Genomic DNA, 23,131 nt, shown 5'->3' on the forward strand with positions numbered 1-23,131 from the left:
TATGAAAGCTGCATGCATCCGGCTTTGAAGCGTTCCGCTTCCATAGGACACTTACGGCGAGCCAACCATCTAGACCACGCGCAGAGCCTCTGGCTTTTGGCTCGAGCCCGCTGTTACCTCGGAAAAATCCGAAAGTCCGTTAACTGACACGGAAGTGAGCGGTTTTCTGACATTCAGCCCAACTTCATCGTCGTCTCGTTTCTTCGCGCCCATCGCCATTGAGCTACCGACATGTCCATGGCATAACTTCATCATCCATCCATGAAATATACGGGGATAACACTCCCGTTTTTCAGCAGAATTAAAATCCTTCCCATGCGACCACCTTCGATTACCATAGCCACAGCACGGACCTTGATACTTTGGGTACCAAAAGCTGCCAAATTGCTTCTCCTCACTTAACCTACATCGATATCATGAACGAGAAGAAAGAGAAATAATATTTTCCCACGAAACGCTGAACGAGATTCTCCGGCAATGATCCGCATCGCGTTAGTAACGGATTTGTTGGAGTGGCACCACTAGAGCACTGGTGCGGATTCCACTCCGAAAAGCCGATAAACGTTAAACATGAAACAACGGTATTATCCCACCCGGCTCTTGTTAGCGTTACAAATCGGATTATTCATTTTTGGGCTCAGAAATCTTTTTCAGCTTTGGAGCTTCGCTAACTGATGTGATTTAGCTTTTGTTTGTTTTTTTTTTCTTATTCTAATATGTTGAATAGGCTCTTGCAGTGTTGAAAACTCATGCCATTGTGTATCAAGTGACAAGGTAACAAAACTATTAGAAGTATCTTGTTTCAAATGACCAATTTCAAAGCTATTTGTAATTTTCTCGCAACGTATCTGATACGGTATCTGGAATATACTTTTTAGTAAAATATTTTTTCAAAAACTTTTTGATTCATCATCCAAGCAGTGTACCACATGCATCATATTTTTTATTTAAATTTAACAAAGTATAGCAAAAATGAATTTGCGCAGCTATCTTATTATATTTCATTAAGGTAAAATTTCAAGCTCATAATCTAGTTGAATTTTCTAAAGGATGATTTTTGAAAAATTACCTTTATAATTCCTACGATTCTTCAGGGCTTCGATCGTTCAGGATAATCACAATTGACATTCATAATTTATGGCTTTTTATTTTCTTCTTTTATTCTTCTTTTATTCTTCTTTTATTCTTCTTTTATTTTCTTCTATTATTAGAATTTTCTTCTTTTATTCCTTCTTTGTTTACGAGTTTTTCATTTCGAAAACATGGATCAACTGCTTCGTATGCAATAAATTCCGAACCATGGATCCAACAGTCAAATGATCCTTTGTTCTAAAGTTCAATTTCATCAGTCAGTCGCAGACTAGCATTAGAATAATTTTGTTTTATATTAGCTTCTCAACTGTATTACTATGCAAACAATAGAGAGTACAAACACCATCAATTCCTATTGAAGTAATCACACGTATGCATAATGGCAATAATAGATGGAGACGCCTGGTCATTGACTAGAGTAGGTTCCAATCGATCCCGTTAACGGATGTTTTACACTCTTTCTGCTCAAGAAGCTTATTGAGTTGGCCAAAAATTTAACGTGATATCCAACACATAAATGTTTCCAAACGATAGACAGTATTTTTCATGTACCCTGTAATCAAATAACACAGTAAGGTTGGTTTTAAATAAGGAAATCGTTCCATGAAGTTAAGCTCAATTTCATTGAGTAGTCGTGGCACGTCATGAAAAACATAGTTTTGCTGATTCTTCACCAATTTAATCAATTTTAAAAAGTAACCAATCCAAATATTATCAAATTATTTTTAAATAGGCTTAGATGGAGACGCCTGGTCCTGGATTTGATCAGATTTGGAGCTCCTTTGGATGGCTTTTACAGTCGGAACAAAACGCAGTCCAATTAAATTTAACAGCTTTGCAAACTTCTTTCGCCCTACTAGAATTTATCATACTTAATATAACTATAATGTTTCATATCAATGAACAGTATATTCCCAGCTTCCTGTTGTCGGTTGATATGTAACAATATTTCTTTGAAACAATGAAGTCAATTGAATAGTCGAGCACAATATAAAAGCAATAGCTTAGCAATTGCTTCAGAAAATTGTCATTGCTATAACAGTAAGGAATGCAAATATTGTAAATCATATCACAAATATGTCACATGCCAAAACCAAATGGAGACGCCTGGTCCTTGGTTTGAGCAGACTTGGTTAAACCACTTAATGAACTATTTTGCCATCTTTCTGCTCTGGTCTCTTTTATCTGTTTAATATATGGCATACTGTCAAACTCTTTGAATTTTCAAATCGTTTGGCAGCATTTTGCCGTCACTCTGCACTCAGCTCTGCACCATCGACTGGTTTGAAATAATGGAAATAATTAGTTGTATAACGTTAAGCTTAACTTCAATTAGTGTTGATGGAACGTCATAAAATCCATATTTCAATAAATTCATCCAAAAATTTACTATTATAATAAGTAAAGAATACAAATATCATGAAATTATGTTTAAATAGGTTCGATGGAGACGCCTGGTCCTTTATTTGATCAGATTGTAATGCCCCTCTTGATGGATTTTAAAGTTCGAATGGAACACAATGGAATTAAATTTGACAATTTTGAGCTTTTTTATCCAAGAAAAAAAAGTTATTATACTATTCAACGCTTTAAAATTTGAAATAAATGGACAATATTGTTCCCGCATTCTGCAGTCAATCATTTCAGATGGGTTGTAACAATGCACCTTTTAAGAGTAATCCCATTGAGTGATCTTGCACAACAAAAACAAACATTTTTAATGTAAAAAGTAAAGAATGCCAATTATTAAATCATATCATAAATATACCACATGTCAAAAATAGATGGAGACGCCTAGTCCTTAATTTCTGAAAACTTGCATGACCCGATCAATGAAATATTTTACAATCTTTCTTCATTGAAAACTATATTCCTCAAATATTTATCATACTAACCAACACTTTAAATTCTGAAATCGATTGGCAATATTTTTTCTGCACCCTAACACACAGTAGCACTGTCAGCAGGTCGAGGCTTGACGCTTTTAGACAAAAATTATTCTTTCAAACCATACCGCACGCTGATTTGTTGAATTTATTACTGATTTTTCAATCCACGAACAAACCTCATGGCCAAATCTTACCAAATCCATTGCCGTTGATGGATAAAACGATTTCTTGTGAATGTAATCGTTCCAGTACACTTGCTTCTCCTTCCATCGATTGTTGCCGATGGCGTCCTTTGCGAAAGCGCTTGAATTTCGAGTAGCTTGTAATTTCCTTTAATCAAGACATCGAATTTGTAACGTTGCTCCAGCACGCCAACATTTCTTCAAACGCTATCTCACCCGCGTAGCATAATAATGAACAAGCCAACTTTTTTCTGCTTAACGGCATAAAACTGTCTGAGAGTTTTATCATGCCCTCTGCGATGTTCGTTGCGCAGCTCTTGAATGAACGAAAGAAGGCAAAATAAGAATACGAAGGCACAAGGAATATAAATTGGCTGGAATTATCTACAAAGCCAGATTCGAATTGCATTTTGAACTCATCAATCTTCATTTAAACGATGATTGCAAATTGAAAATTTGTGTGGTTTGCGATTTTTTACGTTTCTCTCAAATCGATGATGTTTTTCCATTACCGCCTTTTCGTACACCATTAAGATGATGACGCCGATGAGATACTCAGTGAAATGAATGTCCAAATTATCTTTATCTTGCGTATAATCTCGATTTCAATTCCACCATTAACCAACGTGCCTTTTGTGAGGTTTGGTTGGCGTTTTTTCGTGACTTTTTCATTTCTCATTCTGCCACCTGGTATTAACATGAATATCGTTCTTTCCATCTTTCATTGGCGCGGTATTGATTTGCAGCGTGTATACACAGCGAAGTGTGATGAACGTATCTTCGAAATCTACTTGCAATCATACGTTAGCCTGTTAGTTACTAGATAACATAAACTGGATTCAGCGATAACCGCATGGAAATTTAAGATTTATCATCAATTGAAAATGTTTCTTTTGTGATGTTTGAAATAATTAAACATATAAAATCAAAAACAAATTTGTTCAAACACAGTTTGTTAAATTGTTATTACCCACATTTCAGTAAATTTGTGGGGTTAAACTAACAGTCAATGATTTTATTTAAAAAAATATTTGAAACATTGGGCATCAGCTACGGGCAAGTTCATTAGAATTTGTCAAATGCACTGTTTTCTTCAGTAAACACTCCCCGAAACCATTGGGCAATCGTTTCTCCAACGCCAAACATTCAATTTCAAAACATTTCTACCACAAACGGTATGACGCTTGCAATTCCAAGACCTGTTATGCGGTTATTGAAATATTAAAGAGGCTGGCTGGAAGGCGATACCGAAACATTGGCTAGTTATTGACCAAAGCCTCTCCACTGCACGCCCTTCCACTTACCTGTTGCCGGCAAAAGCTGAGCGATAAATATTCAATGAACATATAGCTCCACTAATTGCCGAACCCGAACCTGCAGCCACTTCCCCAAAAGGGGTACGAACGTATAAATCAACCTGTGTTGCCCTAACCACCCGCCCCGTACCGGACAATGGGGCTCCTTATTGCCGATCGCTTTCGATTGGACCGTAATATTGTGCATCAAAAGCCTCTTCAGCAAATCGCCACCCCGTTAGATGCTGTCGCTTAAGTGGTCCCCAGCTCCGACCGGGTCCACATTCCCAGACGAGCATCGGTCCCAGACGCGCCTTAAACGAGGCCAATACCAACCCACCCACAAGCGCACAGACATACACACATACTCGATAGCGTTGGCTCGAGCACCATAAGTAGCCCTTCTTGAACCAGCAGGCCAACCAGCGGAACGGTTGTGACGTTTCGGTGGAAATGAGCTAGCATAAGGCAGGAATCGTCTTTATTGGCCTCTATTTTATCCCCGATCCTGCCGATTAAAATGCACCCAGGAATAATAGGCGGAAGTCATTACAAATTTAGTTTACTAAGGGGACATGTTCGTTTGTCTTATTGTCAGCTTGCCAAGGAAGAAGCGTAGATAAGTTATCGTCCCTTCGTAATGCCACAAAGAAGGCTTTAAGCGCGTTTATATAAGGGTATTTACAAACATCAATTCCTATTCTAGTTGTGAATCAACCTTTGGATTGTTATACTGCTTGCAAGTAACAAGAGAATATTACGTAAAAAATGTGCCGTTATGAATGAAATGAGCTTTAAGCTACACTTTTTCAATTAATACGAGTTATTTTAAGCCCTTAACTCGATGCTGAGATAGAACAGCAGTTGCATGAAGCGATACGCAGATATCGTTTCATTGTCGTAACGAGCACTCACACTAACGCAACATTCTATCGGAGTCTTGTGACACTGTGGGTGGGAAAAAGGGGAAAAGTCAATATTAACCTGAAGCTCTTCTCAAACTGCTTCCTGCTTCATGGCCTGCCCACCGATGACAATAAGCTAGAATTCCAATTTCGAACACTCTATTTTCTATTTCCAACCAACACAAAGCGAGCTGTTGTCGTCTCCCGGGCATGCAAAACGACCCAAATGAGTGTGAAACAAGCTGCGAAAACAAGAATCACGTCTCGCATTGTCTCCCCTAGCTGGAGGGAGCGAAATTAGAAACGGTCACGAATTGCAGCACGACAAACTTTGCCTATAATTTCGCATTCGGTGCTAGGAACTCCTTACCGATGGGAACTCCTTGCACGAAGTGAACCCCCTCGGAACGAACGAAGTGGATAAACAGAGATATGCCACTGGCGGCACGTGCTCAGCGTGAAGAAAGTACCGCCATTCGCCGGGAAACAACACAAGGCGCCTCGATTTATCTGATCTATGTAGCCGATAGCGGGCGCGATCGAACCAGGAGAGGCAAAAACCCGCGTGGACACAGCGAGCCGGAAGCAAACAACGAACTGTGATTTGTTTAGCATTAATTAACACCGATCAGTCTAATTAAGTGTAACAAGTTGAGTCAGACTATCGACGCAAGGAGCTGCCGTTCGTGTGCTGTAGTGTTGAGTTTTTCCTGCTCACGACAAGGACTATAGCCGAAGTTCGTACTATTCCCAGGATCGGGTTTGTTAGATAAAGTTTGTCTCTTTGTGATTATTACGCCATAATTTCGAAGTTCTCAATGCCGAATCTTCTTACCTTTACGGTCGTTGACGAACACCATCAAATGTCCTGATGTAACGATTGCTCGGGCTCCCGGACCGCTCCCTAATACATTTCTCGTCCCTAATTAACGTCCTCGAAATGGTCGATCGAAACACGGTTCAAGCGCGAGCAGAACACTCCATAATTCCTGCTATCTTGCTTAGCCACGAAAATCATGAATTACGAACGCGGTGGTAATGAAACGTTTCATTATTCAAATTGGCGGGATCCTTTTTTTTATCACTCTCGCTCACCGCCCCATTGAACCGACCCCGAAAGGTGCCCAAGGTTCGTTTAATATTCGCTTTTATCCTCGTCGTTTTGATTTGTATCTTTGAATTCTTTACCACTCCTGCGGGCGGTGCCACGTTTTCCCCCAAAAACGGAAACCTCGTCCTTCGGAGAGACGCGCGCCTAGCTCCGGCCCTGGGATCCGGGGTCAAAATTATGGTGCTACTCCTTTTCGAGTTCGGCTTCTTGCGCCGCTGGGATATGTGGAGAATCCTGACCCATTCCGGTGCCGGGCATCGCATGGCCGACGGTAACCATTTGTCCGTATCGTGTCCTGCCACTTGCGTAGACTTCACACCCGCCCCGAACCGAGGACGAATCCTAGGTGTGGTATCGGGACGGGTCGAGGCCCTTCTCTCTCGGCAGGTGTAAACTTCACACCACCGCCACCCGAGCTGGGGAGCAAAATTTAAATATAAAAATACAACCCCTAGGAAAATTCGGCTCCAGGCAGTAGGAAAACCGCGTGCAGTACCGACAGGGCAGCAAAAAAATAACAGCACCAGTTTGACAAAGCAAAACCTTACGAGCCACAGGAACCGGAAGTAAGGCGAGTATGCGGTGAGCTTTTCCGGCTTCACCAGCACCCAAGTTGCGCCTCCACGAGTGAGAGCTGCTTCCGGTAGGTTCCCTTTCCCTTCGGTCGCCGGGAGTCCCGAACGCCCTCTATTAGCGGCCGGTGCCCGCGAGGCCCACGTGGTTTCGTTTCGTTTCGTTTTTTTTTTTTTTTGTTCATCACAAACCCCTCGTGTTCTTTCCAGCGGCGTTCGCGCATTAGAATTCTACTTATTTTTAATCGCGATAGCGCGGCCCAGCCCGCCAAGTCGCGCTATCGTGACCGTACGAATTAATCCCGGTGTACGGACCGCTGCTGCAGCGGAAACGGGCGTACAATTTTGCTTTTTGTGGGCGCAAACGAGGTCACCTTAAGCTTATGTAAATTGGTCGTCCATTATTGGCGGGAGCGATTTTCTTGCCGTTTGTCGATTTTTTTTTGTTTCGCCCGTTATAATATTTTTTTTTTCGAGCAAACGGAACCCGCATGACACAACATGTCCCACTGCATGGACCACCGAAGCTCGGCTGCTTCTGCAGCGATTCTTTTTCCGTTCCGTTTCGGGGCGTTTTGTAAACGAAAATTCGTCGGAAGGCATCGCCACGAACGCCCTTGCAGGAGCTGCATTCGCGTGCGTCTATCTCAAAGACAAATAGCTTATCTTAATTGAGCCTTAGCTTTTCTCCTCCCAGTGCTGGCCCTGCAAACCCGTGCCAATCGTGTGGCATTAACTGTCTCTCGTAAGCGCGGTTTTGTCTTGAATTAAATCTAACCGGGGCCGCTGATCTAACGCGCTGCTGCCACGGTTCTTCCGCATGCTTGCGAGACGTTCGCTATCTCGAGCTCGTTCCGTCACATTTGCATACGCTGCACGATTTGACGTGTGCATTTACATTCCGCGTTGACTGCTGCGATAAGCAAATGCCCGACGGCGACGACAACGGCGGGTCGTATTTTACAACCAATTCACGGACGATCAATCTAAGTCCGTGGGATTTTTCGGGTAAAACAGCTCATTAGAAATCGGTGCGGTTGCTGGTGACGAACGAGCGCAGCTTGCCTTTTGGGAGTAATGTGTGTGATTTTAGCTCCTGCAATTGCTGCTGCTGCTTTGCGTTCAGTGTTTTTTGCCAGCACTAATGCATGCGCTCTTGGGAGTTTCCGAAGCGTGCAAGTGAAAAATAAAGAAGTTCCTTGTTTAGTCCTTTGTTCATCGTGTCTTTGCCACAATATGCGTCAGCTTCGCACTTTCCATCGCAATTTAAATCGCATTTCCACGCCCAGCAGTCGCTTCCCTCTCACACGTATGCTCATACGCAATTGAGCTAGCACTCATTTTCAATCATAACAACCGATTTTCGAACCCCCTCTTCCTCCCACGCCCACTCAGCTCCAATGATTCAGCAAATTCCTAATTGCACCGTTCGAATCTCGGCTCATCATCGGGAACCGTGCTTGGAAACCTCATTATCTCCGACGCCGTGCGAAGGGAAGCTCGCCACACCATCACCACCACCGCCGCTTTGGGGTGAAAGTTTTTCAATTAGAAATTCTGTTGTTGCTTATTACGCACGACAGCCCCACCGCTACGTGCCGGGGTGGCCGAGGAATCATAACAAGCTAATGGAAATCAAAACTTGCTCCGTGCTCCATCGGCGGCGAATCGGATCGGTGGCGCAAAGGCGGTCCGTTCCGTTCTGCGGTCGGATCTCAGCAACGACAAGGGCTGGGAAATGCATTCAGGCTTTTTTCCCGCTCTCTCGCTATGCCCCCTTTTCGCTATCTTTCCTTTTCTTTGCTCATTTTTTTTTCAATTTTTACTCCGTCTTTTTGCCCCGTTGCAGCGCCATTTTTTTTTTTGCTTTCCCACGCCTTGAGTTCATTTTCGAGAGTTTTGGTTTTTTTTTCCACCACACCACTCCAGTACGTGCCAGTGCCACGCCAGAACCACCACCCCACCGTCATCAGGCTCCACAATGGGACCCGAAGAAAACCACCGTGGTGAAAAATCGCGAAACTTCATCCGACGGAACCGAACCGCCTCGGAACGCATATTGGAGCATCCTTGCGCCGGAGCATCCGTTCCGTTCGCAGCACCACCTCGGAGACTGGATAGTGAAAGTTAATAAACTAATTTAAACTGCGAGAAAACTTTCCCCCACCATCACCCATCTCGTTTCCCTTGCGCCTGCCACGGAAAAGCTCACCGCGGGCCATAGTTTTTGGTTCCACGTCGCCCGTGAAAGCGGATGAATTAGTTCGCCCAGTTGGCGGTGTAAGAACTATGGCGAATTTCAGCCACACTCGTGACATTGTGGTGATAATTTATGTGTGTAGTTTATTCTCTCTTTATATTCTGGTCCCACCGCGCGGCACCGGTACAGCTGGTGGCAACCGAAGCGACGAGCAGCAAACCGGGCAACATCATTTTTGGTCGCGCTTTTCTCTTCGCAAAATTAATGACAATTTTACACGGCCCGACGCGACCACTCCAACATGTGCTCGCTGACAGCTTCCAGTTGCTGTCCGGTTTCGAGACGTGAGCCTGCTGGAGAAGCGGCGCCGTCTGTGCGATAACAAAAAACGACAACGGCCACAAAACTAAATACTTTTGCGAAATATAAACACGCATCCGTCTTCCTGCGCTTGTGACTTACCACACTGTCAAGCGAATTCCAAACGATCCTGCATGGATACGAACGCACTGCATCCCACCGCATGCTGCGATCCGAGAGTGCAATCGAGCTAACGTGTGCTCGATCTGTCATCGGTTGATTGACACAAATTGGTCAGCTGATGGATGTATTCATACGTATGCATGCCGGTTTTCCGTTCGACTGGGTCGACTGAAAAGGATCCTCTTTTTTTTTCTATGTCAATAAAATCCAGACGCGGTCGTCTTGGTCGCTTACGTTCCCCCGCGATTGTCCCGATCGAACCCTCCCGAGAGACGGTGCACACATGCGCGCATATGCTTGAAACTGTCATTTTTCTTGCCTTCTCGCCGGCGCTCGACATTCGTACTGCTTTTTGTTATGCTCCTGCCATTATATCGCTGGCCTGACATCTGCCGTTGCCTGGACCGATCTAACGGAAGTTGATTACGGTGAAAAGCAGCACCGTAAGTGACCACGGTGGTGGTAAGCAAATGCAGTTCCATGCAATCCCAAGCAAAGGGCAGAATTGAAATAGCTGCGATGGAGCAAAAATGCATGCCCTCGTATGGTATCGCATTCAACGAAGAATCGTTCCAAAGAATGCCCCCCCACCCGAGTCTGGTCAAATGCACAGCTTGCAGAGCACGGGATAAAAGAAGGGTGCACCCGAAGAAGGGACGGATTTACTCTGTCATACATCAACGTCATCAAGGAGATGAGAATGTACTCCGCGCACCATATCTTACCTCAGCGGGACGATCCTCGCCGTCCGTAGTCCGCCATGTGATTCGATATTGCTTCGCATAAATTGCAGTTTTGAAACTACGACTTATGTCGCTTACAATGCCCGGCCAGGATACAGTGCTTTCTTAAGGCATGAACCCTTCTATGCACGCTGCTTCGAGACCGAGCGGCGCTGGCTTCGAGAAGTTTTTGAGAATTATTCATGCCTGCAGTATTATGCCGGTAAATCCAGTGCCACGACCGATTGTGCACATCGTAAAGACTATCAAATCACTTAATCTGAATAAAAGGCATGGGTTCCCGTGTCTGCCCGCTCGGATCCGTTCCTTTCACGTTGGTTCTGGGGACCGGTTTGCGCAACCAATGGATCAGTCGCTTCCGTTCGTCCATTCCTGGCCGCAGAAGGATGCTGCTGCCGGTCGCCAGCATGGCCCCGGGGATTGATGTCGCTCTACTGCGAGCTGACGTAATCATGCTAAGATTTTCCGGGAAAGAATTTTATTATTCAACCACGATATTACTTTTAATACCCTGAATGGCTCCCGGCACTAGCCGGTCACCGGGAGGGATGAAAAGGAGGGTTTCAGTGTTTTATTTTCTCACTTTCTTTTTTTTTCTCCCTTTCTCTCTCTCTCTCTCTCTCTCTTTTCATCCCATCGGCCAGCTGCTTCCTAGATGCCATAGTTTCGCGTCGTTTGCTGCGCGTAAGCTTCGAATGAAAAATCACGGACGTTCAAGCTCCCGTTTAATCCTTTGCCTTATCCCCTACCACCATCACGGAAGGGCTTTCAAGCACCATGAAGGTGGAGACATTCTTATCGGCACTTTGTAACCATTCGCCTTTCGACAGGTTTCTTAAGCCGCTTCAAATGGGCGCCACACACACATCACCGACCGACATCTAATTGCTGATGGCGCGATAACATTCAGCCCGTATTAATTGCTTATTTATCGCCCGCTAAGCATCTTACGTCATCTCCAGATAAATGGACGGCGCCACCAAAGCGTCCGTGGCCTGTTTCACGGTTCGTCGGTTTTGGAAACACCCTGCACAAAGCTGTTTGTGTTGGGCGGGTGGAGTTTAAAACAAAAAAAAACCCACCCAAACCCAGCAACAAACGGGTGGGCGAATGTAAACAAACGCCATTTTTAATACCAGCCGTTGGACAAACGGCGCGGCAGAAGGCTGAATAATAATTATGCAGCGCGTTGCTTTCACGTTAATCACGGGTTTTGTCTCTCTAAGACGCCCGGATTATGGCGAGAAGAAAATGGAGCGTTCGTCGGTAAGCAGAACACATAAATCGAAACGTTTGGTAAACTTTCCCAACCCACCAGCATGCAGCTGCAATAGAGCTGCTCGTTTATTCTGGGTGGAAAAATTAATACACTGATATAACATCGAACCCACGGACATCCGTCAAACGTTTTGGGACGCTTTATGACCGTTTGCATACGCCCAATTCGAAGCGAAACCCTTGCCAAACCGCAATCTCAAGGCTTGCTCTAATAAAAGCAAAATTATCGGGGCGCTATCGGGACCATAAATGGGAGGGAAAAAAAACCCGACCCTTGCGCAAAACCAGGACCGACACTGACTTCCATTGCATCCATTTCAATTTGCGAATGCGACGGCACACGGACCCGGGTCGGACACATCGCAGCACAAAATGGCGCAATCGTTGTGCGGTTCGTTTGTTCCCGGTCGCTTCTGTCACTTTTTTCCCACACATCTCTCACTCTCTCACACTCTCTCTCTCTCTCTCTCTCTCTCGCTTTCACCCTCTATTTTTCGTGCTTTTATTTCACAAATCGCTGCCATAAAAACTTTAAAACGCTCCCCGACCGGGCTTCGGTGCCGCTGCGCTTTATGGTGTAATATTTGTCTGTAATTCCACACTCGGCACCAAATAAAACCCCACCACCGGAACTCGAGCCCGGCGCAAGCATCGAGTTTCACTTTTGTTTGTCTTTGGGCGCCGCCAGCAGGCTTCGTCATCAGGCCGACCACAAACAGGCAAATGTGACGTTTGCCAGCGACCAAACCCGACCCGGGTTCCTGCAAGCCTGCAGGCCAACCCGGTCCAACTGGCCCAGGGCGGGGTTGGAACGATTTCCTTTTGCCTCTCCCGACCACCCAGCCGGGCACTGGGAATGTGCCTTCAAACGCACACATTTCGGTAGCTCGGTTTTATTTTGCTTTTATTTTTTTTTGGTTGCTACCCTCTTCCATCTCCTTGCACCGTTTCACCACCACGACTCCCTGCGCCGGTCAACATAATTCAATCAAAAAACCCCAGCCATAAAACACCAAAAACTCGCAATTAATTGACACCGCAACATCTGTGCCGGTTGGAAATCAAATTACGGTATAAATCAAATAAACGGTTGAATTAAGCCCGGCACCGCTGCGACGCGGTACGGCTACCTGGCATGCCGCGTGGGGCATCATTTTTCCGGCCAGATCATGCGAACCGACCCCACGTGTGCGGCCAATAATGCTGTGCCTGAACGCGCACGTGCCACTGGGTGAGAAGCGGCGCGTTTACACACGCCGCCGTGTTAAAATTATTTGCATAAAAGAAGCGCCAAGTGTAAAACGCCACCAACGCCGCTAATTGAATGGTTTGAATGATTTGGTGCAGGCACAAGAAAGGCGCCAATTCGTAACCGCGAGGTCGGATGATCCCTTTCCCGGAGCAGCAGTAATTATTCGAGCCTGCGGCCACGCTGTCAAGCGCTAATCGACAAGCCTGCCAACAAAGCTTTCCTCGTGGCTGGTGCTTTCCACGGGCGGGATTTGGTTTCCTTACATTTTTCCCACCCCACTCAATGCACGAAAGGCGCCTGGCACGAAATTTGAAGCCCATCTCCCCACAACACAAAGGTCAGCCAGTGCTACGATGGTCGGCATCGGTATCGTCGACTCCTGCCACGGTACTCGCTTATTGACATACATCGCTCACGTTTCCGCTTCCGCTCAAAACCGGCGCCGCGCGGAGGTTTGCTACCGTACAGCGACCACAGAGGAAGCCGTACAACGTCGACGTTCGAGGCACACTCAAAACCCGCACCAAAACGCCTCCAAGGCAGGTCGTGTGCCCGCTCTCCCGAGAAACCCGGTCGTGTGCGCTCCATTATCCGGATGATGCATTCAAAATGTAGCTTAAACGCCATTTTGTCAATTTATTATTCATACCGATACCGTGCTGAAATATTCGTATTCATATGCATGTAACGGATGGTGGCGACGGGCCCCGGGAAAACTCCAGCGCTTCCCTATTTGCCCATCCACCATCGTTCTCGGTGTGCTTTCTCGCTCTTCTTCTTCTTCTTCTTCTCACCACTCGGATGCTATTGTGTGCCGGGCGCTGCGCGACATCGCCTTGATATTATCCGGACATGGTCGCCGATAACACGTCGATGGTTGGGAAAAGGACGATACGTGCGATCAAGACGGGCCCGGGTTCGGGTCGTGTGGATCGATTTCCTGTGCCACGGATCGTTGTCACACTGCACCGGTCCAGACGGATGGGTTGTGTTAATTAAGCTCAAACCGACTGCTAGACACCGGCTAGAACCGTTTCGATCGATCATCCCGGTGCTCGTTCGGTTGCGCTTGTGTGCGATGGTGTGCTATTTTTAAACCCCGGACCAGCTTTTGTCGTTAAAGCGTGGCAGAAAATTGAACGAGCTTTCATTAGGGAAATCGTACGAATCGTTACATCTGGTTACACAGTGTGTTTTGTTCATCATCACCCTCACACACACACACAAAAAGCGAAGAGCGTGAGCAGCGTTTTGAAATCATTGATAAACAAACCGGTTTGAAACTTTTAAGCAGGAATTGAAACAGAAAAAGATGCACGAGGGAAATAGAGTCCCGAGAGACGTTACACAAACAAAAAAAGAAGTGCCCACCGAAGGGTGCTGAATGAAGTGAAGCCAAGGTGATCATTTGTGTAAAACCTTCGTAGCTTCGACGTTGCGGTGGTACGAACAGGCGGTGGCAAAAGGGGCAAAGGGCAAGAAAAAAGCCCGCTGAGAACCGCCTCAGCTGGACATTAACGTTTTCATCATCGTTGCAGTGGTCCATGGTTCGCGGAAAAGCCCGTGAAAAACCGTGAGCCGAAAGGATCGCTCGTTCCCATCTCGTCGCGCGCGCTCATCATTCCACCCCCAGGGAGCGAAACTCCCTCGCACAAGGGGTGCTGCATGGTTGGGGAAGAAAAACACGCCGGCCACACAAAAACAGCACCCAAAATCTTCACCGAAACGCCAACTGGCCGGGAAAATGCCCCGTGTGCACGGCCAACGAGCCCGCGCAATGTGAAGCGAATCGAAACGGAACTGCAACTAACCGAAAGCCAACTTCAAAACAAAAACTTCCGCGGTAAAACAACAAGAACCCCACCGCCCGCGCGCCCACCCACTTCCGGTGTACGCTTGCTTCCGGTCGCTGTTTTCTTCTCCAGCACCCGGCACTGGACCACCAAATGGGACCGAATTTAAGGACGCTTGAAACCGAAAATGAGCAATCGTTGGGTTTTCTTTTTCGGTTGCGGAGAATGTTTTTCTTTTTTCTCACTCACTTTGTTTTCATGCCACCCCGTGAAGCATGACTTTTTCCGCTTCTATTTCTCTCTCGCTCTCTCTCTCTCTCTCTCTCTCTCTCTCTCTCTCACTCTCTTTGTCTGTCTCTCGCTGTTTCCAAATGAACCCGTCCAGCACGGGAAATAATGAAGCAATCAGCACCGGCGAGATGGGGCGGAATGTGCGAAAAGAAAGCAGCGCAAAAACACACTTCCCACCAGCCGTGAAGATGGGCCGCCGAATGCGTACGAAATCGAAAGGGAAGAAAAAACAACAAAGCCACCCCTCGGGGGCTCTAAACAAAGCGTGGTGTGAAAAAGCTGACTAAAAGCCGAGTAATTAGCGGTTTTTCGGGGTGGAATAATAGACACAATATTTACACGCCCCAAAGCATCTTCGAGCCGGTCGTTTGTAGCTCGCGCCCGGTGTCGTTTTTGTCGCCTCTCACACCGGACCCGGCATCGAACGAATCCGGCCGGTGTTTTAGTTTCATCTTCACCGACCGGTGCGCTCGGTCGTACTTCACGAGCCGCGAACGCTGGCCGCTCCGGTTATTTATGCAAAATTTAATTACATATTTATTAACTTGTGCCGTGCTCGTAATGGCGCAGCGTGCGGCAAGAACAAAAAAAGAGCCGGGGCTGGGAACGACCAGGCTGGACCTAGGCAGTCGGCAGGCACCGGCACGCCGTTCCACCCATCTTGGGAAACGATTAGAATTGCAAAGAGATTGTTTTTATTCGATTTCACATTAGCAGCCATTACACGCACCTGCGTTTGCTTTCGTCCTGCCGACGGATGCTGCCAACGGTCACGTCGGCAGCACCCGGCATTCGTACACCCGACTGTCGGGAAAAGCGTTAACTGGCCGCTTTTCCTGCCATCGCCATCGGTTTGTGGAACGATCGTTGCCAAAGCACTGCCTTTACCGCCCTAAGTGAGCAACAGCCGCGAGGGAGCGAAAAAACCGGGCGCCGTTTGCGCGCGCCAGCCAACCGGAGGAATTGCTTTGGGAATTGAAATAACGGAAAAGTGACGCATTTCTTTCGCGGGCAGCATTCTCGCTGCAGAACAGACAGGCGGTGGATAAGCTGTGGGGAAAAGCCACCCCGTCGAATAATCTCGCGAGCCACGGGGAGTAAACGCGCTATAAAAAATGTAAATAAATATACAGCAGTCGTTTACTTCGATTGGATAACAAACGATGCCACTTGCCGATTTGCCGTACTGCCGTGTTGCGCCACACGCCATGCAAACGGCCCTCTACCCAGGCGGTGATGGTTTATTGAAAACACATAATTGACTCAATGGGAGTTGATGTGCCACTTTGTGAATTTTGCGGATGGCGAATGATAATCGTTGCTTCGGTGGTTTCGGATCGTAGCGGCGAAATTTTTTCGTAGTACGAAACCGATCGTGGCTTGTACTCAAACTAGACGGTGTGTAACGTTTCGAAACGTCAATAAGGTGAGCTATGTATTTTTATAATCTTATTTTTTACACTTTTACACCCAAAAAACATGAAACCATAAGCCTTTGTAATGAACATAAATCACTACTGACGGAATCTATATACGCGCATATCAGCACGGTTCATGGTTTTTCATTAAGGCTTTAGGTCTTATAAAATTTAACTGAAGAACTGAAAATAGAGCTGAGTTTATGAAGTGAATCGTTTTACTATACTACATGCACATAAACTGTTGTATGCCGAAATTGATTTAAAAATGTGTGGCTGCTAGTAGCGCCATCTAGCGTAATGTAGCACAAGCTATCGATGTATCAGCCAATGTATTTTATAAAAGCACATGTATATAATATCACACATCTTTCACAACTGTTCAAACATTTACTTAGGTATATTACTAACAATTAAAACAATATGTATTTTTATTCACCACCCATATACACCATTTTTAAACGACAAAAGTTTTCGTATTTTGACATCCAGCTGACGCGCCTGACATTTGTCAGGCCTATGTTGTAAAGAACAAGTGCATTTGTGGTTCTGTTTTGAATGATAATGTTGTTAAGAAAGAGTTTTGCAATTGCAAGTTAAATAGGTACTACTCCTCCGATAACTCTGTTTAAGATGCGATAATTTTATCATTCGACTCCAGAGAATATCACATGGAACCAAATGATGTAGTGATGATAGCCATGATTGTGTCTACGTGCTCTTGTTTTCCTATTTCAGCTTTCTGCCACTAATTGTGTAATACAATTGATTATATTTTTTCAATAGTATCTAGCAACCATGTAACGTGAACTCATCGTCTTCCCACACTATTAAGGAAAGAAGGCGGCCACCTTCAGTGATAACGAAAAAAGCCCTTTAGAAACACGCCTCAGATGTAGCTACTTCGGGAACTAGTTTTGTGATATCACCCTCTAGTCAAAAAAAGCCTGGGTTATTCTTTGTGTACGTAGCTTTGATGCATTGAACGAAAGTATAACGACGAATGGAAACCCACCGCTTGTTACCATTATTTTCGTAGCCTGGGAAAACGATACGACTGATAAGAACCCCCGCTACGTTGCTGCGAGTACGTGTGTTGGTAGAGGCCCTCCGAACCACGGAAATCACCCGATGCAAAGAACGTCGAAAGTGAAGTGGCATACAGGTGTACTAGCACAGTTGGAAGAAGAAAAACAGCATTAAGGGGAATCGATTAAAACAGGAACATTCATACAGCTCGCGCGACATTGGAGAAGTCGGTGCTCGCTTATCGCAAGGGCCTGAGAACTAACCAATTCTTGCCACAATCAAGTTGATTGTGTACGGTGAAGCGTAAACGAACGGCTTCTAAGTTTTTCTACCGTTCCACCGTGCGCATTGCACGTTTAACGACCATGCTGGAACAGTAAGACGGATGTGGCAAGAGAGTGTTGAAAGTCCACACCGTAGCTCTGCAATTGTGCTACGATCCTGAACTACGCAGAAAACGAAACATACCCACAACATGTTCACTTCGCTGAAGAATAAGATCCGCGAAGAAACCGGTAACGATGTGGCCCCGCTGTCTGTTTCTCGAGCTCGCCGTAGCCGACCGGAATCGCTGACCAGTGCCAGCTCGATCGACGAACTAAGTGCGTTGGAACAGAAGGAGGCAGAACTTCGTGCAACCCGGCTGGAGCTTCAGGAACTCGCCGGGCATCTGAGTACTTTCCGAGAGCAGGCCCGTTTGCTGGATAATGAGAAGTCCCGACTAGAACAGGCGAACCGGTCTTTGGAGGAAAAGCTGCAAGCCTGCCAGGTGCAACGTGATATGCAACGTGATGAGCAGGACAAGATACAAAACTGTCAGCAGCAGGAGATTTCAAAGCTGAAAAGTATGCTACTGTTTCGCGAGCAGGAGGCCATAGATCGAATAGCGCACCAGAAAAGTGCCGAGCAGCAGGCCGAAAGCCTCCGGCAGGAAGTGAACCGTTTGCGGGAAATCGAACCAATGCTAGAAAACACCCAGGACGAGCTGGAAAACCTGCGCCATTCTTCGCAATGCGAGCGGAACAATCTGGTGTCGAAGCTAGCTGCGGTCGAGGAAGCCAACCGCCATCTGAAAAGCCGCGTACAGGTGTTAGAGGACACGCGGGTCTCCCTAGGAACGAACAGCGGAACTACGGATGAAAAAGTTCAGTGTCTGCTGCAGGAGCGCGACCTGCTCGAACAGCGTCTGGAAGCGGCCCACCTGCATTTATCTGATATCAAGGCCAGCTGGAGCATGCAAAACATGGCGCTCGAAACGCAGGTGAGCAGACTATCACGCCAGGTTGCGGAGGAAACCACCGAAAAGCGTAACACGCTCAAGGCAAAAGATGAGCTGATCGAGAAGCTGAAGCAGCTGGAATTCGAGTTTGAAAAGCTGCGATCGGAAATAACCCAACGGGACAATAAGGTATAGGGGGGATAAAACGTACACACCCTTAACTCTTTTCTAACAATGTTGCTTGGCTCTTTCTCCTGTAGATTAAACTAATGAATGAAGAGATAGATGAGCTACATTCCGCCCTCCGCGAGGCACGCGAACAGCATGAAGAGGAGGTCACGTTTATGAGCAGTAAAGTTGTAAGTAGCTCAGCACCAACTCGAAACCGCATCCTTCAACTTCCGCCAAACTAGCACCGTTGAACAGGCTACTCTTCTTCAGGCTTCAACATAGAAAGGGCAAAAAATTAAGGAGCCGCGATCGCTCCGACGCCACTTTGGATTTTTCTATTCCCTGCATTATTGCTTACATGCTACGGTTTGTGTGAAAATGTTGGTGTATGCGGCTTATCAGTTGAGTGCCAAAGTAAAAATATGTGATAAGCCTCGAGCCTAACCGTGACCAACCGAAAGTACCAAAACATGGGAAGCAAGTTTGCCCTCTGTTGGGCATCTAAATGACGCTTTTATTAGTTATCGAAATAACTCAATAATGACGAATGATGTTACCTTTGTTATATAATTTTCCCCAGCAAAGTGACACAAGGCACACAGTATTTTATACCCCGAAAAATAAAGCACTCTATTGGGAAGCATATGTTTATTATGTTTTTTTTTCTCGTAGCTAAATCTAACATGTTCAACATATTATTTCACCTGAACCGCTCCCTTGACAGCTCGATTCGCTTATCATTTCGCTATCAAGTGCTTCGATGCTGGATTCGGTTCTATAATACTTGAAACCGCCTGCTTGTAAACGTGCTGGCCACTTGAATTTTTATCTTACCACGTCGTTGATCTACACGCAACATACATTCTCTGGTTCGTTAAAAATATCTCACAGGCTTTCTTATTCTACAGGAACAAATGCAAATCGAGTGTGGCGACCTTCGAACTAATCTTGCCGATTCGGAACAGCGTCTACTGGAGTGCTTGGAGAGTGCTGACCGTTCCACAGGTGCCTATCAGGGACAGGTGATGGAATTTGAAAATACCGTGCAAGAGCTAAACCGTCAACTGGCTAGGTAAGTGGCAATCTCTTTGTAATAATCTACTTTACTGCAACACATTTGCCCAATTGCTCAGAGCTAGTATAAGTAAATTTGTAATAAAACTTTATTTGTAGCGAAACACAGGAAAAAATGGCTGTATTAATGAAGAACGCAGAAATGTCGCAACAAGAGGAGATACTTCGACAAGAGTTGCGGCACGAAAAAGACGAATCGATCGAGCTACACGATCGTGTCATGATGCTGCAGCATGAATTGGAAAAACGGTAATTAACAGTGAAATTCACTGGCAAGCTGTGATTCCCCGCGTTTAACCGTAAAATAAATAGCTAATACTTTCCATTTGATTTGTCATACAGGCTGAACACCGTCAATGAGCTGCGTAAACAGGTAGATGAACTTATGACAACTAATCTCAATTTGAATGCCGATCTAGTTGAAAAAAATAAGGTAGGTGTACACTAAGTCGCTCAGCGACACGTTAACTCTAGTTATCATGAAATACATAACTACTTCCACGTTCTAGGTTGTAAAAACTTTAAATCAGCGTCTTGTTGACATGAAAAAAACGCTGCAAGAGGAGCTGAAGCAGAACGGTACCAATAACAATCACCCTGCGGGACATATCCAGCAAGCCGGCGATCGATCGCTGGAACGATCGAAAAGTTTTGAGAGCAAAGCAATCGTGAAGGAGATGGGAAACTTCAAACAAAACGGAACCGGGTCCGGACCGGTTGTAATGGATGAGGTGAACTTCCGCTATCTCAAGCATGTGATAATCAAATTTCTTACAAGTCGCGAGGTAAGCTTCCCAACGGTTACAAGTGGGAGCTTTCTCCTAACATTTATAATCTTATCCCCTATACCTTTGTCTGGTTGTTCATCAACAGGTCGAAGCACGGCATTTAATTAAGGCTGTATCTACTCTACTACAGCTTAGTTATGAGGAAGAAAAATTACTGCACGATACACTTAACTGGAAGATGAGCTGGTTCGGAAGCCGGCCAGGTCAAGTCACGCTTTCTACCAGCTAAAGTTTCCGTCGGGTGACAAGTCACAGTGCGCCCACGTGCTTCAAGTCCTCGACGTATCTTCGATTGATTGTCTCTTTTTATGTGAAATCTGTCAAGGGGATTCAACAGGCGACCAGCATTAACCAAAGTATAGTAATCTCATTTCAACGGACGGGGTAGTGCAAAAGGAATCGACATAATCAAAAATAATTTTTATGATTGTGAGAGAACGGTTTGGGTGCGGCAAAAAGCTCTGCACAAAATGGCGTACCAACCGATTAGATCGCTTTATTTCGTGGGATGTTTTAAGAATTTTTGCTTCTATTTTTGTAACTTTTACAGAATTGTTTTTTATACGCTTTTAAACAAGTAACGTTCGGTATTATTTGTGTGAGTTTCTACTGCGATCATTCCTAAGTCAACAAGCTAGCTGTGGCTTATATATAAGCTTCCATAACTGGTCATTGCTATGTATGTGATTTGCTTTCCAAAGAAACATTGTATTTACTATTTTGCCATAGTATTAAAATCGATCGAATGATGCGTAAACGTGTCAAGTATTTATATGTTTTACTGTGTTTTTATTTTGCCTTACTTTTCATATTATAATATTATATATTAGGTCGGTTTTGCTGCGCCTTAGTAAGGATTGTTGAATAGTTTAAACGGTGCAACCCATATATGCAATATCACTGGGAATCAGCGGGGAAAGATATCTGGGCTTGGTTCAAAAATATAAGGCAACTTCCGTAGGCTGCTACGATCGAAACCCTCGGATTACAGTCAGGTTCTCTAATCATACGTTCAACACCGCCATTATTCATGTTTGTACGATTTCAAATAAACAAATAAATGCTAGGTCAATCAAAGTATTTGTCAACGTCATCCAGTATCGCGAATGGCAACGCTACTTGACCGATATCAAAATAGCTCGGAAAAAATGTTGCGTTTTTTATTGTTCCGTTCAAAATTCAAATCTCATTTCTTAGCCTCGTTTGCGCAAAAAGATCTTCGTTTATCCACGCGCGAACGGCGACGCTTCGTTGGTTTCGAGGAAGAAAACGCCCTGCACTCCACGACCGTAGTTCGATGGCTGGCCACCCATGTTTGCATCCGGACCGGAAGAAGTACAGCTTCCTGAGAGAATCTGTTCATGATTGACACAGCGCATCGCACGGAACGGTGTGCTAGAAGTGATCGATTCGGTGAAGAACATCGGCGCGCGATCGTGTGCACAGCCTCCCGTAAGATCAGTTCCACAACCCGGTTGCGTACGTCCACCGTTCGGATAGAAGTTGGCCTGTCCGAGCGGTGTATTGATTCCGAGTAAACCTGCATTGGTCATTATCGTTTCAACGTAACGTCCGTCGGCGGGTGAAACGGCATCAGGCTGACCAAAGCTGAACAGCGGACCGGCAGGGTCCAGTGCAATGATTGAGTGGATCCGTCCGTGCTGGGCCTTACCGGCATTACCAGCGGCATGCGCCCCCAGACTGTAACCGATGATGTAGATGTTATCCGGGTTCGCTCCTGCCGTCGAGATCAGCTGGTCGATCAATAGCGAGACCGTATCGCCCACTGGTCCTACATGATTACGAGCCGTGATGTAGTTCGGATTGATCGCTCCAACACCCCAGTCAACGGTGATAATATTGAAGTCTCCGAGCTGGAAGTACGCATCCCGAATGCCTGCATTCATGAAGTGCGAACCATCGTTGTTCCATCCGTGGATCGTGAAGCGCGTGGGATGGGCCGGGTTGAAGTTCGAACCGCTGATGGATGCGGCATTGTTCAGCTGCAGAATCTGTGGCTGTGTCGGATTGGCCCGTGTGAACAGACGGAAAATCATGTCCTGCTGGGGTACGAAGAACGGAGCCACGACGTCTGATTCCGGCAAGTCATACGGGTTGGTGTTGATCAGATGAAGCCGTCCATTGCCATCGGGAATCAGCTGCCAGTTACGATCATCAATCGCAATGCCTGTAGAGATAAAGTCTCGTTAGAAACTGAACACAAAAAGTACTCCTTCATGCTCTTACCATTGGCAATGAGACCAACGACAAGGAAGGTAATCACTGAGCACCAACGCATGTTGAGGCGAAACCGGCAGCAGCTGCGAAATCCAACTCGAAAATCAC

General features: G+C 45.8%; 2 protein-coding genes across 2 annotated transcripts; one reads left to right on the plus strand and one right to left on the minus strand.

Moving 5' to 3' along the window:
* The first annotated feature begins 17,889 nt into the window (after window positions 1-17,889).
* LOC128730776 (golgin subfamily A member 1) lies at window positions 17,890-21,871 on the plus strand. The gene is made up of 7 exons (XM_053823855.1): window positions 17,890-18,941; window positions 19,013-19,111; window positions 19,832-19,995; window positions 20,097-20,246; window positions 20,340-20,430; window positions 20,507-20,782; window positions 20,871-21,871. Exons 1-7 carry the CDS (start codon window positions 18,009-18,011, stop codon window positions 21,012-21,014), a joined length of 1,857 nt encoding a protein of 618 aa, XP_053679830.1. The 5' UTR covers window positions 17,890-18,008; the 3' UTR covers window positions 21,015-21,871.
* Window positions 21,872-21,964: 93 nt separating this feature from the next.
* LOC128731154 (pancreatic triacylglycerol lipase-like) lies at window positions 21,965-23,084 on the minus strand. The gene is made up of 2 exons (XM_053824252.1): window positions 23,033-23,084; window positions 21,965-22,973 (listed from the first exon to the last, which is right to left on the minus strand). Exons 1-2 carry the CDS (start codon window positions 23,082-23,084, stop codon window positions 22,009-22,011), a joined length of 1,017 nt encoding a protein of 338 aa, XP_053680227.1. The 3' UTR covers window positions 21,965-22,008.
* Between the last annotated feature and the right edge of the window lie 47 nt (window positions 23,085-23,131).

This window comes from Anopheles nili, chromosome 2, assembly GCF_943737925.1.
Source record: "Anopheles nili chromosome 2, idAnoNiliSN_F5_01, whole genome shotgun sequence".
Classification (NCBI taxonomy): Eukaryota; Metazoa; Arthropoda; class Insecta; order Diptera; family Culicidae; genus Anopheles; species Anopheles nili.

Bases quoted from the DNA above. Each gene is read 5' to 3' on its own strand.
- LOC128730776 (XM_053823855.1), top strand. From the start codon at position 18,009: ATGTTCACTTCGCTGAAGAATAAGATCCGCGAAGAAACCGGTAACGAT. The intron at 18,942-19,012 runs GTATAGGGGGGA...TTTCTCCTGTAG, and splicing joins TAACCCAACGGGACAATAAG to ATTAAACTAATGAATGAAGA. The intron at 19,112-19,831 runs GTAAGTAGCTCA...CTTATTCTACAG, and splicing joins CGTTTATGAGCAGTAAAGTT to GAACAAATGCAAATCGAGTG.
- LOC128731154 (XM_053824252.1), bottom strand. From the start codon at position 23,084: ATGCGTTGGTGCTCAGTGATTACCTTCCTTGTCGTTGGTCTCATTGCC. The intron at 22,974-23,032 runs GTAAGAGCATGA...TTATCTCTACAG, and splicing joins CGTTGGTCTCATTGCCAATG to GCATTGCGATTGATGATCGT.